Consider the following 12,805-nt stretch of genomic DNA (forward strand, 5'->3'; position numbering starts at 1 on the left):
GAGGTATTTTCTACAACCAAATACTTGTCTTAAGATCAATATATTATTTTAGAGAGTTGGCTAAACCGCTTGTGTCACCAGAGATTATGTTACATTCAGCTGTGCATGGATGACAAGGGCCACACTTGTTTTCTCTCCACGTTATCCAAAAGCCGCTTCAAATTTGGCTCGAGTGTGCCAAGGGTCAGAGCTCATGTCACAGGGGCCAGGGTCCCGCTGCCTTGTCCTGTCCCAGCCTCCTGCAGCGTCATCTCGGTGTGGTGACTGTGTGGGACACCCCAAAGCATCCCCAGCTGCCTGAGGGTACCTACAAAGAAGGCCTGCTGGGGCTTTTGTCAAGCCTTTAGGTTAGCACACAGGGCTTTAGCTTTGCCCTTTCTGTTGCAGCGCTTCAAGCGACTCCTGATTGTTTTTGTTCCTTTTTCATACAACTTCCCATCAGCGAGATGTCACTGTCGATGGGAGCCGGGGAGTCACAGTGTTCGCTGTCAGCTGAACTTTCCCCCCAGTGCTTTTCTGCTGGCCTGCTGACCGAAACCTTCCTGAAGCTGCCGAAGATGTGACGACATTGACGCTTCCTCCAGACCAGAGCCCGGGCAGCGGAGAGGAAGCGCCCCGAGCTCCCCGCGCCGCGCTGTTCCCCGCGGGGCTCCCGCACGGCAGGTGGGGCCCGAACACACCCGGCGGCCGTGGGAAAACCCTGCAGCAGCTCCGAGCGGGGAACCAGCACCTTGCGAGGGGCTCAGTGAGCCTGGAGGGGCTGGGGCAGTGCCGGGGCTGTTCTGTACCAGGGCCGGGCTGTGCCGGGGCTGGGGCTGTTCTGTGCCGTGCTGGGGCCGGGCTGTGCCGGGGCTTTTCTGTGCCGTGCCGGGGCTTTTCTGTGCCGTGCCGGGGCCGGGCTGTGCTGGGGCCGGGCTGTGCCGGGGCCGGGCTGTGCCGGGGCTGTTCTGTGCCGTGCCGGGACTGGGGCTGTTCTGTGCCGGGGCTGTTCTGTGCCGTGCCGGGGCCGGGCTGTGCTGGGGCGGGCGGGCCGCGGGCCCCGCCCCGAGCCCGGCGAGCCGCGCCGAGGCAGCGCCGGCAGCATGAGGAGCGGAGCCGCCGCCACAGCCGCTGGGGCCGCGGGACGGGCGGAGCAGGTGCGGCGGGGCCGGGAGCGGGAGCCGCGGGCTGGCACCGGGCACAGGGTCCCTCCCTGGGCCGGCACCGGGCACGGGGTCCCTCCGCGGGCGGGAGGGAGCGAGGGAGGGAGCGCCCCGAGCCGGGCTCTGCTCCGCGGCCGGCGGCGCTCGGGACGGCTGGGTTGTGCCGAGCCGGGCAGTGAAGAACCGAGCCGGGCTGTGCCGAACCGAGCCGGGCAGTGCCGAGCCGGGCTGTGCCTAACCGAGCTGGGCTGTACCGGGCAGTGCCGAGCCCCACTGGCGGCTCCAGGCGCGGGACTCCCGGAGCTCTCCCGGGTCCCTCCCGGGTCCCTCCCGGATCTCTCCCGGGTCCCTCCCGGAGCTCTCCCGGAGCTCTCCCAGAGCTCTCCCGGGGCGCTCCCGGGCGGGGACGCCGCTCTGGCTCGGACGGCCACGCAGGAAAAGGCAAAATAATCTTTTCGCTCCGTGAGTACCCTGCCATTAAGGCAGCCGAGCGCTTTCCAAATGTGTTACGACATGGAGCGGGCTATTAGTTTGGACGCGTCCTAATGAGTGTGTTAACATCCTTCTCTGCTCACCTTTTGGGCTAATTGAGGATGGCATCTGCTGAGTTTCTCTTTGCGCTTTGAAGTGTTTGTTAACCTGTGATTGTGATTGTCTTGTCGTGTTCGCTCCGTTTTTCATGTGTAAATTCAGCATGTGACTTGAATTGAGATGGCTGGCTCGTGGACTGGTGATTGTGGAGTTATTTACTCCTACGCCTCTAAGGTTGAGCCAGTATCACAAAGGTCTCTCTCAAGCTTATTGAAAGAGATCTGGAGGTCTCTGTCGACTTTAAAAACTGTTTACAATTGGCATCCTTGTTGGTGCCTTCAGTCAAAATGAGCTCTGAGCGTGGAAATGGGACTACATTCTTGTATCTAAAGGTGGTCCCTTGCAGGTCAAAACGGAGGCATGTTGGCATGGCCAGGAAACTCTCTGGGAGCGTGGATTTGTTCTTTTTCCCTTTATTTTTTTTTTCTTTTTTTGTCTTTAGAGATTCTAAGGCTCGCAGTAAGGTGGAGCAGCGCAGTCCTCTGCTGCCAGTCCCGGCTGGGGTGTAGCTGCCCCTTCTCTGACTCTGCTTTTGGTTTTGAGGAAGTTCTTAATCTCTCTGTGACTCAGTGTCCTAATCTTTAAAATGACTTAATAAGACTTGTCACGCTTGCCTCCCAGGGACATTAACATCTAATTGATGCTCACGAAGTGCCTTGATCTGGGAGAAAAGAGGGCATCCTGCTTCCCTCATTTCGCCACTTTGTTTTGGGTGCTAATTATATTACTGGGGTGGAAAACAGATTATCTGACAGCCGAACTGGAATTCCTGTTCGTTCCCACTGATGCGGGCACTCTAAGTGAGTGTATGCTCACACTTAGGTCGAGGTGTCTGGGTGTTTCTCTAAAATCAGCGGGGTTTATCCTTCCTGGAGGATGCATCTGAGAAGTTGCACTGAAGCAGCAACAGACATTTGCTCCTAACTCTAGAGATACTACACACTTCGTGTATTATGAGGTCAGTAAAAGTTTTAAGAATTAAAACTGTGTTGACTCAACTGTCAGCATGTCCCTGATCTTCAGTCTTACTCTGCCTGAATCTTACGTCAGTCTCGGTAAAGCATACAAATTTATAGTTCCCTGCTTGAACACACAAGCTTTAGAATATAAAATTTGTCTTTTTAACCGTGTTACTTGCTGCTCAGAGGAGGAATTAGCCACTTGACTCCCCGAATCTTGCCCCAGCCCCTCCTGTTGGCTGCTGCCTCCCCCTGTGCAGACAGCAGAGCCTGCAGTGGCAGGGGCTGCGATGCTGGGGCCAACACACACCAGGAGACACCAGCATTCGTAAATCAGCTGTTGAGAGTGGACCCTGCCTCACAGCACCGGCAGCGTGGTGTTTTTCACCTAAACCTTGGGCTTGCTAAGTTCCCGGTCCTTTCCCTGCGCCTTGGCTCCGCTGTGGCTCTGTGTGCTGAGGCTGCTTTGGCACACGGCATCCGACTCACGCCTTCGCTTCTCCTTCCCAGCTGCACTGTCCTTCCTGTGCTGAGCACACGTGCAGCGTTGAGACCTGACAAACGCACCTTTTAAAACGCTGTTTGATGATTGGCAGTGCCGTTCTCTTCATGGTATAGGAAATAATGCTGCAGGTGCATCTTAGAGTGTGTGGTGGAGAAATGAAGTTCTGAAGGGAAAGCGAAGCATGTTTCATTCCACTTCCTCTTGCCGTGTGGTCTGCAGCAAGTGATGTGGCTATTCCTGCCCTGGCTGTAAAATCAGGTGAATTCTTAACAAATTAGTGTAAAGAAAAGCACGCAGAAAGGGGAAATTGTCTCTGTTTCGCTCTGAATTTCCTTTTTTGCTTGTTTCTAGTTAATTGCCTCAGTGTTGCTCTGAAGTTGTACAGCATTACCAGAACCCTGACATCAGGGTGCTGCTGTTTGTGGGGAGATCACATTTCCTTCAGTCTTTCCTAGAATCGAGATGTATGATCTGAAAACGTTTGGTTTTTACTCAGATCTGCTGAAGCAGGGTTTTCTAGTCTCCTGTCCCTATCCTGCTCCTCGTGGAGGTGAGAGAGCCGATGTTTTGGCTGGAGATGTTCTTTAAGTGTAAGAAACCAAGAAAGAGGAGAGGTGATTGCTCTCCAGTTTCTCCATGAGCGTGTGTTAATTCTCCCACCTCTTTCAGCACATACCTGGTGTCTGCTCGCTGGTATTTTATAACCAGTATCTTGGAAACTCAAGGGAAAACTTTGGAATGCTGTGTTTCCCACTGGAAATTCCCATCTTCCACGTGGCTGTGACATTTGCTGTGGGTGCTTGGTAACCTGTGTCTGTTCCTTCGGCTCACTCCGATTCCCCTGGCATCACCAGAAATCACTCTTTCCTAGTGGGAGAGGCTTTGCTCCTTAAGGGCATGGTGTGTTTTGATTCCTTTAAAATGAAGACACTTTCAGGTGTCTGAAACATCTGTCCCAAAGGTCCTTCTGATTCCTCAGCTTGCTCATATGCGGGATCCAGAGTCAAGGAGCTGCACGGAGGCTGAGGGGCTGCTTTCCATGGCTGTGCTGTGCTGGCCTGCATGCATCTGTGAATAGATGTGTACCTGTCCAGTAGGAATTCTGTGTGTGTGTGTGTGTTTGGGGTGTGAGCAAGCCCCTGGCTGCACCTTTCCTGTCCAAGCTCTTTCTGTGAACTCGGAGCCCGTGAACTCGGAGGTGCAGCTCCGCGCTGTGTCTGGCGGCTCAGCGCTGCAGGGAGGGCACACTGCTTGTTTCTCATCGCTGGGACAGGTTTGAGAGGTGTTTATACAGCAAACTCACTCTTTCACAAGTGCTGTTAGTAGTTCAGGGTACGTTAGACTGATTCTGGAAAATATAGATATTCTAAATTAAGGCCATTAAGTGTCCTCTGATTCAGTGACTGTGAAGATACGCAGTTAATATTGTATTGTGACACATTCTGGAAATTGCTGTGTTTATTTTTGACCTGGAGAGGATGACTAACTCTTTCATGTATGCATAGTTACATTTACAAGCAAGTAAAAACTTTCCCAAAATTATCTTTAGACTCCTAGTTCCATGAAAGGAGAAAAGTTCAGCTTGTTCCTAAATCTATGCTATCAAGCCCTCTTTCTGCTCTGGGTTGATAACCCCGTGTTCAGTGGGGATTATGTTTTTGGGGTTTTCTTATTTCCTCCAAATCTTTGTGGGCAATTTGCTGTGTGGGGAGAGGAACAAGAGCAAACCCATTCTGTGTTGGGAAAGGTAGGTGGTATCACAACACAAATTAGAAGATACTACTGCCATAGCTTATATTTAGTTAAATTCTGATTGTTCTTATTTCAGTGTCCCAGTAACACTGATGGCATTAGGAGGAAACTTGGGTTTGCTTCTTCTAGCTTTTGGCCCCCTAGAGCTGTGATGGCAAAACCTGGTGAGGCAGGTGGTTTATGGAATTGTGTGATGGAAATATGTGGACTAGATTTAAACTTTTGTTCTTGGCTCTGCTGAAATGATGGCAGCAGTTTATCCAGCTGCTGCATTCAGCCAGGGGAACATTACCAATTCAGTTTTTCAAAGGACTGTGCCTGGCATTGTGTGTTGTGGAGTTTTGGCTTCCTCAAAAGCAGTTTCTTTGGATCTGAGAGTCCACAATAAATCCTTCTCAGACCTTTTAAGCTCACAGCTTATTGCCTGTTTAGACTGCAGTAATGGCTGCAGTTCATCGTTCTCTACTGCTGCCATCAACGAGCATCAAAGTAGAATTTCCGAAACCGTGTGAAATTTTTGTTGGGAGTAGGCAGGGATGCTTTGTAATCACATTTAAGTAGTCTTATGGTAATTCAAGAGACTTTAAACCACCCTTCCAGTACCAAAAAAGGCTACAAGAGAGCTGGAGAGGGACCTTTTACAAGGGCAGGTAGTGATAGGACAAGGGGTAATGGCTTCAAACTGAAAGAGGGCAGGATTAGATTAGCTATCAGGAGGAAATTCTTTGCTGTGGGGGTGGTGAGACACTGGAGCCATGATATTTTTATTATACAGTTTTACTTTTAGAGACTAGGGACATTAAAATACCCGATTCTGATAACGTATTTGGTCATTTTCTTACCTGAATGTGATGCCTGTAGCTGACTGGAAGGCTTTTAAATCTTCCAGTTTTTTCCTAGCCTATGCTGTGCAAATCATCCATGATGGAATTCAGCAAAAAAAGTATGAACAATTTAGTAAGCAGCAAAGCAGAAGATGGAGCAGAAGAGATTTTCCCCTGTCTTTGAGAAGACTGGTGTGTGGCAGATAGTGGAATTCTTCTCTGTGTGTGATCGGATAAGAGTGTATTGCAAGACCATAATCTGTGTTGCTGGCTGAGGTGAGCCCCATCTGTTAGTGGTGTCAGGGATGTGCAATACCCTCACCCTCTGAGCTCATGCACGCAGGGAGCAGCACAGAAGGATTTACAGGAACAAATGCAGGCTCTGAAAGCAGTTGCTAAAAGCAAAGGGAGGAATTCAGAACGGAATGCAATGTTCTCTGCTGACACCCCTTCTAGCTGAGGAAACCCTCTGGTTAAACAGGAACTTTACAAGATACTGGGTACTTTTCAGTTTCTGCTTATTCATAGTTTGACCCCCTTTAATACAGGTTCACCTATTGTACGTGCTTGTTATCAGGCTGGTTTTTATTCATTGTCTTTATGGCACCTTGTGCTGACCTGGGGAATAATTTAAAGTAGCAATCTGAGCTGATTAGAGTTAAAAATGGGGCTTGTGTTGGGCTTGGCTTTGTGGTGGTAAATATGCAGTGGGTGCTAATCACCCCCATGTCATCCTTCACCCCAGCTGTGGGTCAGACACGGAATCTGCTTGTGCACTTGAACTGCCATTGCTTTTCTCCTCTCAGAGGCAGGGAAGGAGTGAGAGTCCTGACACAAGAGCTTACTGCTCCAGGTCTCATTTCCATCCTAGGTGAACTCAAAGAACTTCTGATGGAATGTGATATTTGGGCTTGGATAATTTATGTGAACGAGTTCTCGTTCAGATCTGATCTCCTGGCCTTCTGCTTGGTATTTGATTTTCCCCTTTCACTGAGTGCTACGAATTCCTATGGCTGCCACCTATGCAGCCAGCTGTTTCTGTCAGTTCAGAAGATTGTTTCAGTAATTACATGGCTGTAGGGACAGAAGAATATTGATGGCTGGAGCCATTTTTAAGATTTCAAAGTATGAATGCAGAGTGTAGGTTCCTCCCATTTCTATCTATGGATTTTTAAAAGTAACAGCTGACACCCCTGTGTACAATATTTGTGTTCAGAACATTAACGTGGCTGACTGAACGTCAGAAACATGCACACAAGGTTAAGGCTTGGACACAAGCTCCATAAAGATGAACTATTGGTGCATTCAAAAACGGAGTTTGTGGATGTAATCAAATACCTCTGGCTATACTTACTCTCTGAAACTCTGCCCTAGCACCAAGCCAACATTAGGTGTCCCAAAAATGCACTAGGGTTAGTGAAGCTTGTGTAAAGAGCTGAATACATGGCAGTGAACCTGTTCAGACAGAAGAAACCATCTTTCTGTAGTTCTGCTGGGGTGTGTGTGGGGGAAGAAGGGCTAGGGTGGTTACTTTATTTCCTGGCAGCGAATAGCACACATATTTCAGCACACAAAGCAGATATTAGTCTGTTTGTGACCTGCTTCCTGGTGCAAGTGTGCAGGAGCAGGGGCTGGTTTGTGTGTGCTGCACTGCTGCCACTCAGCCCCGTGTGCTGCTGCCCTCGGCACAGGCACGCCGTGTGCCTCAGTGGGCCAATAACCCTGTGTGCCAGAGGCAACCGGGGCCAGTGTGCACACACCACTGCTGTGCTGGGCCTTCTCCTGGCTACCTGGGACACCTCTGGGAGGAGGTGTGAGCTGCAGGGATCCCCAGATCCCCTGGGTCATGTAATGCTCCCCAGCACCTACTGCAGAACGGCATGGCACAGCCACCGAGGGCCACATCTCACCTGGCATGCTTGGGTAAGCACACAGGAGAACAGCTTCATGTGCACCAGGCCAGCTCTGTGCACATCATGGGGAAAAACTGCCTTTGGAATCCCCTGTGCAGTAATCCTGGTGACTACTTCACAGATCAGTTTTCAGGTTAAAGATGGAACAGAACAGAGGGGAGCAGTGTTATTCCTCCAGAACATTGGCTCTCCCCTGGATGGGGGACTCAGGGGGATGCTGACCTTGGGCAGAGCGGAGTTAGGGTGTCCTGGGGGCAGCCAGGAGGGAGAGGTGGCTCTGGGAGATGATGTGACTCTGGGAGATGATGTGACTCTGGGAGATGTGGCTCTGGGAGATGATGTGACTCTGGGAGATGTGGCTCTGGGAGATGATGTGACTCTGGGAGAGGTGGCTCTGGTAGATGATGTGACTCTGGGAGATGTGGCTCTGGGAGATGATGTGACTCTGGGAGATGTGGCTCTGGGAGATGATGTGACTCTGGGAGATGTGGCTCTGGGAGATGATGTGACTCTGGGAGAGGTGGCTCTGGGAGAGGTGGCTCTGGGAGATGAGATGTGGCTCTGGGAGAGGTGGCTCTGGAAGATGAGATGTAGCTCTGGGAGAGGTGGCTCTGGGAGAGGTGGCTCTGGCAGATGTGATGTGGCTCTGGCAGATGATGTGGCTCTGGGAGATGATGTGGCTCTGGGAGAGGTGGCTCTGGCAGATGATGTGGCTCTGGGAGATGTGGCTCTGGGAGATGTGGTGCAGCAGGTGCTGGCACAGGCTCCAGGAGCAGTGCCAGGCACCAGGAGCTTGGCAGAGCTGGGTGCTGGCCCCTCACCCAGACAGAAGGGTTTCCTCTGGGTTTCCTTCCCAGCTGGGAGTGAAAAGTCACAGTGGAGCGTTCAGCTCTGTGTGTTCATGTGGGAAAGGAGAGCCACGAGCTTTGTCTCACACTTACCTATGCAAAAATGCAAAGGGTGGTGCTGTTTTCTCTCTCTTTGTTTTCTTTGTGACTGAGGAAAGAGTTGTGATTGTTGGCTGAACACATTCACACAGAGGGCTTCAGCACTGCTGAATAAATGCACTTAGAGGGCTCCAGCAGAATTTCTGATGCTATTTCATGACAACTGCAGGAGTTTGACATCGTAAGGCCCTATTTATGTGTTTAGATCTAGACCACCACACCTGGCTGTAGCTATTTCCTCAGCTCCTGCCTGACTTACTGACTGATGGTATTAGTATCTCGTGTGTAGAAGCATCTTCAAACTCAGGTATGGAATCAGAGCATGTCTCCCAATTAGTTTAGCCATTAATAGAGAGCAAAAAGAGCTATATGGCTGTTCCAGAGTGAGAATATGGCTGTTTCAGAGCCAGGCAAGATGTTTTTGTGTGTTGCTCACAATACTCTTCCCTTACAGAGGTTAGTCTGAGGTTCCATCTGACACTCAGTAAAATACATGAATAACTTAATGCTGTGTTTGACAGAGTTCCTTGTCTCAGTTTTTTCAAAGGCAGCACCTGTATGCATCCTTCAGGTGGTTTCAATATGAAACTTCTGCTTTTTGTCACGAAGTTTTGTGGATTCTGACCCAGAACTTGATAGGATACATGTGAGGCAGTTTGGCTCGTTGGAAATCTCAAGCCAGTAGAACTACAAACACTGGCTTCTGAAAACCAGCTGTGAAATTATCTAAATATCTAAGATTTAATTTAGAGGTAAATATTAATGCAGATACATCACAGGGTTTTTTTTGCTTTAATGGTTCTAGTGAACAAAGAATGTGAAACACTAGTTTTCAGTTTTATTTGCTCTACTGAAGTAGCAAAGGAGGGCAGGGTTTTCCTTGCCTCATCAGCTGTTATCCAGCCAGTAGCCCAACCCACATGCAGAATTTATTGAAAGTGTGGGCAAGAGAGAGTTACTGGGACTCCTGCAAAGCCAGTTTGGCTCATGACTTTGTCCAACTTTCCTGCTAGGTTTCAAGAGGCATTGTAAGGTTGTGATCAGTGCTTCTGATGAGTTCATGAAGCCATCACTACATTTAGTTTTAATAACTGTTTCTCTAATGAAAAAGAAAATACACCTTTGTCATACTAAGAAGCATCTCATGTTTTGAATCCAAATTTTCTACATTTCTTTTGGGTTTTGTCTGTTGTATAATATTTAGCTGGGATATTTTGCCAGTCACATGGCTGAAATAAGTGTTTCTTTTAATTTTGGGGGAGGAGGTGAGGTCAAAACAGTGCTTTCTTCTTTTTGGCTGGTGATTCTATTATGATTATAATGATGATTCTGATTTCTTCAGGAAGAATATCCAGAGGAGTGAGAGTTTTTCTCTTTTCTGCCAGGTCTGGGGAATTTAAAATGAAAACTAATAGATTATTTTGAACTTCATCACTAGAAGCTAGTATTGGCAACGTAAATACCACCTCTCACAATTCGAATGACGTAAAAAAAGGTAACATTTACGTTAATTATTTAATTACCAAACAGATCTGTATTCACATGGAGAGTCTCCATTAAGTGTATCTGCATTCCCTTTCTATTTTTGGCAGTGGGATCCCCATTTCTGATATTTCTTACCTGATAAAGTTTAATCTTACAGAGAGTGTTTGCAGCCCCTGTCCTGTGGGAAGAGCTGCTTTGCATCTCTTCACATGTTGGGGTTTTTTTTAATTGGTGAGGCTTCTCCAACTTCATTTGCAGCGCTCTGCCCTTCCTGTATTCCCTGGCAGGTGGGAGGGGGAGGTAAGGAGAGGTGTTTTTATTTCCAGAATTTTGGCTGGGTACTGACATAGCCAATTTGTGTTTAGTCATGTGCTGTGCTGGGGTGAGTTTCACCTGGCACACCCCGGCAGGTGAGTCCTGCCCTGCTGTGCCCGTGCCATCCCACACGGCTGCGTTTGTTTGGTGGCACTGACGCTCTCATGGTAACCTTGCCAGTCTCAGGGCAGTTGGAGGCAGCCTGGCCTTGTGCTTGTGTAGCATGTTTCAAAATTGCACTCAAGGTGCTGTGATTGAAGCTTTTGCTCGGTGTCACTTACAAAGCTGTGGTCAGCTTCTGTCAGAAAGTGTTGGAGTGGCGGCAAGACTTGGGCCAAAGGTTCTTCTTCCTGCCACCAAAATTGTATTTTGCCTTTATCTGTTCCTTTTCTCCTCTAAGCCTGTATTCTAGATTATGTTCTTACTGCTTTTGGTTAAACTTCCAGCAGTGAAATTGTCAGCTTGGGGCTGAGAGGTTCCCCGGGGTGTGCAGCCTTACAGGGATCAGAAATACAGGGCGTAGGGTAGAAAGGGGAGAAAACCACCTGTAATTGTGTAGGTAGCTGTTGCTAAAGCCTGGGGTTTCTGTCTGGGAGTGCAGGGACATTGTGTGTGTTGTGTTTAACCCCAGAAGTGTCTGTGCCTGTGCAGGTACGCTGTTTGTCAGAGCTGGCTGCACTCTTCCCTCTGTTCCCAGCGTGTTTCCTCTCCAGCTCCAGCGCTTTGCAGATCTGGAGTGGAGAAGCCACACTGGCAGTGGCTGTGCTGGATGTCCTTGTTGTGATCCTTGCCCCTGCCTGCCGGGCTCTGCCTAAAGCAGATTTACTCAGCTGACCTCTTAACCCTCTGGGGATGATCGGAGCTGTGCCAAAGAGCTGCCAGACGAGATGAGGTGACTCTGGATGGCCCTGCCAGGAAAGGTGAAAGGAGCCAGCACCCAAGAGCAGCTGCTCCAGCAGCAAGATGGGCTGGAAGGGGCTTGTGCAAAGCTGTCAGCTTCTGTTTTTGGAAAGGAAAGGTGCTCTCTGCCTGGTGCTGCACTCACCTGAAAATACTGGGGTGAGCTGTTCGTGTGCTGCTGTACGCTGCCTGCCAAGGTGCCTCGGGGAAATGGGCTCTGCACAAGTTGATTCATAATTAGTTGATATGCTGGATATTAGGAATCCAATGAAGTGCTGCCTTCTGCACTTTTTTCCTAGCAATCTCCCTTAGACTGTTTATCTATTCATGGACAGCGTAAGGAGGGTTGTGGTGGCCAACTCAACATCTGTAACTTGTACCTCTCCACAACTTTTTTAGTCTTCTTTTATGCAAACCTATGGCATCTTTTGTCCAGTGAAGAAAACAGGATTCTAGCACTTTTAGCTTGTCCTGCCAATCACAGAGAGCTAGGAATAAACTATCCTGGATGTCTCTGACTTAGGCATTAGGGCACCTGGTAAGCAAGCCCTGGTTGCCAAGGCTTTTGAGGCTTTTCTCAGTTCTCTTGTGCTGCTCCCCCAGGCAGGGCCCTGGCTGTGTTCCCTGCCAGGACTGGTGGTCAGCAAAGCACAGGGGTGGAAGAGCCCCCAGCGTGTGTGCTGCAGGGAGGTGGAATTCTGACCGTGGAGCACAGATGAAGCATCCAATGAAACACAGCAGAAGTTTCTCCTCAAGGCTCCACATCAGTAGTGGCAGCAGGAGCTGGGATATGTGCTCACAAGGCAGATGCTGTACTGGTCCCTGGCTCTGTGTGTGTGTGGTTTTGAGCAGGGCAGTTGGAGGTGGCAGGTCCATCTGGCTGGAGAGGAGCCCATGTTCCCCAGACACAGACTGGTCTGTCCCGTGGAGAGCTGGAATGGAGGGAATTGCCTGAAATCCACAGCCTCAGTGGAGAATCGTGCTCAGTGTGGCTTTGGCAGGAACAGGAGGTGTGAGAGCCCCAAGGGGACAGTGATGTTCCCTCTGTGAGAGCCCCAAGGGGACAGGGATGTTCCCTCTGTGAGAGCCCCAAGGGGACAGGGATGTTCCCTCTGTGAGAGCCCCAAGGGGACAGGGATGTTCCCTCTGTGAGAGCCCCAAGGGGACAGGGATGTTCCCTCTGTGAGAGCCCCAAGGGGACAGGGATGTTCCCCCTGTGAGAGCCCCAAGGGGACAGGGATGTTCCCTCTGTGCTGCTCACAGGAGGGTTTGAGCCTGATCAATGCTCTGTGCTGGCAGGAACGAGGGCAGGGGTAAAACCTCTCGTGCTGTACGGTAAGGAAATGGACTGACTCAGTGACTGCTGCACTCACTTCCAGACTTCCCTTCACAAGGTTTCCTGATTTACAAATGCATTCTGGAAGTACCTGGCCTGACATATGAGGGGTTATTTTATGATGCTCTGCTGCCTT

At 49.9% G+C, this 12,805-nt stretch overlaps 2 protein-coding genes across 18 annotated transcripts in view; both read left to right on the forward strand.

The window, feature by feature from the left end:
• Positions 1 to 273: 273 nt before the first annotated feature.
• MICAL2 (microtubule associated monooxygenase, calponin and LIM domain containing 2) overlaps positions 274 to 12,805 on the forward strand; it is a 73,670-nt gene continuing 61,138 nt past the window's right edge. For 5 of the 17 annotated variants that reach the window (XR_009277995.1, XR_009277999.1, XM_058842781.1 and 2 more), the window contains exon 1: positions 279 to 663. The gene's annotated coding sequence lies outside the window, so the exon portion shown is untranslated. Of the gene's footprint in view, positions 664 to 1,002; positions 1,137 to 1,436; positions 1,605 to 12,805 lie in introns of those variants that run through there. The other 12 variants (XR_009277991.1, XM_058842751.1, XM_058842729.1 and 9 more) reach the window with 7 other exon arrangements.
• On the forward strand, positions 5,558 to 10,007 carry LOC131580989 (uncharacterized). Its single transcript, XM_058842822.1, has 2 exons — positions 5,558 to 8,125; positions 8,207 to 10,007. The coding sequence occupies exons 1-2, from the start codon at positions 7,217 to 7,219 to the stop codon at positions 8,684 to 8,686; spliced, it is 1,389 nt and encodes a 462-aa protein (XP_058698805.1). The 5' UTR covers positions 5,558 to 7,216; the 3' UTR covers positions 8,687 to 10,007.

Source organism: Poecile atricapillus, chromosome 1 (assembly GCF_030490865.1).
Source record: "Poecile atricapillus isolate bPoeAtr1 chromosome 1, bPoeAtr1.hap1, whole genome shotgun sequence".
NCBI lineage: Eukaryota > Metazoa > Chordata > Aves > Passeriformes > Paridae > Poecile > Poecile atricapillus.

Coding starts and splice junctions, on each gene's coding strand:
- LOC131580989 (XM_058842822.1), top strand. CDS start 7,217: ATGGCAGTGAACCTGTTCAGACAGAAGAAACCATCTTTCTGTAGTTCT. Junction 8,126..8,206: donor ATGTGGCTCTGGGAGATGAT/GTGACTCTGGGA, acceptor ACTCTGGGAGAG/GTGGCTCTGGGAGAGGTGGC.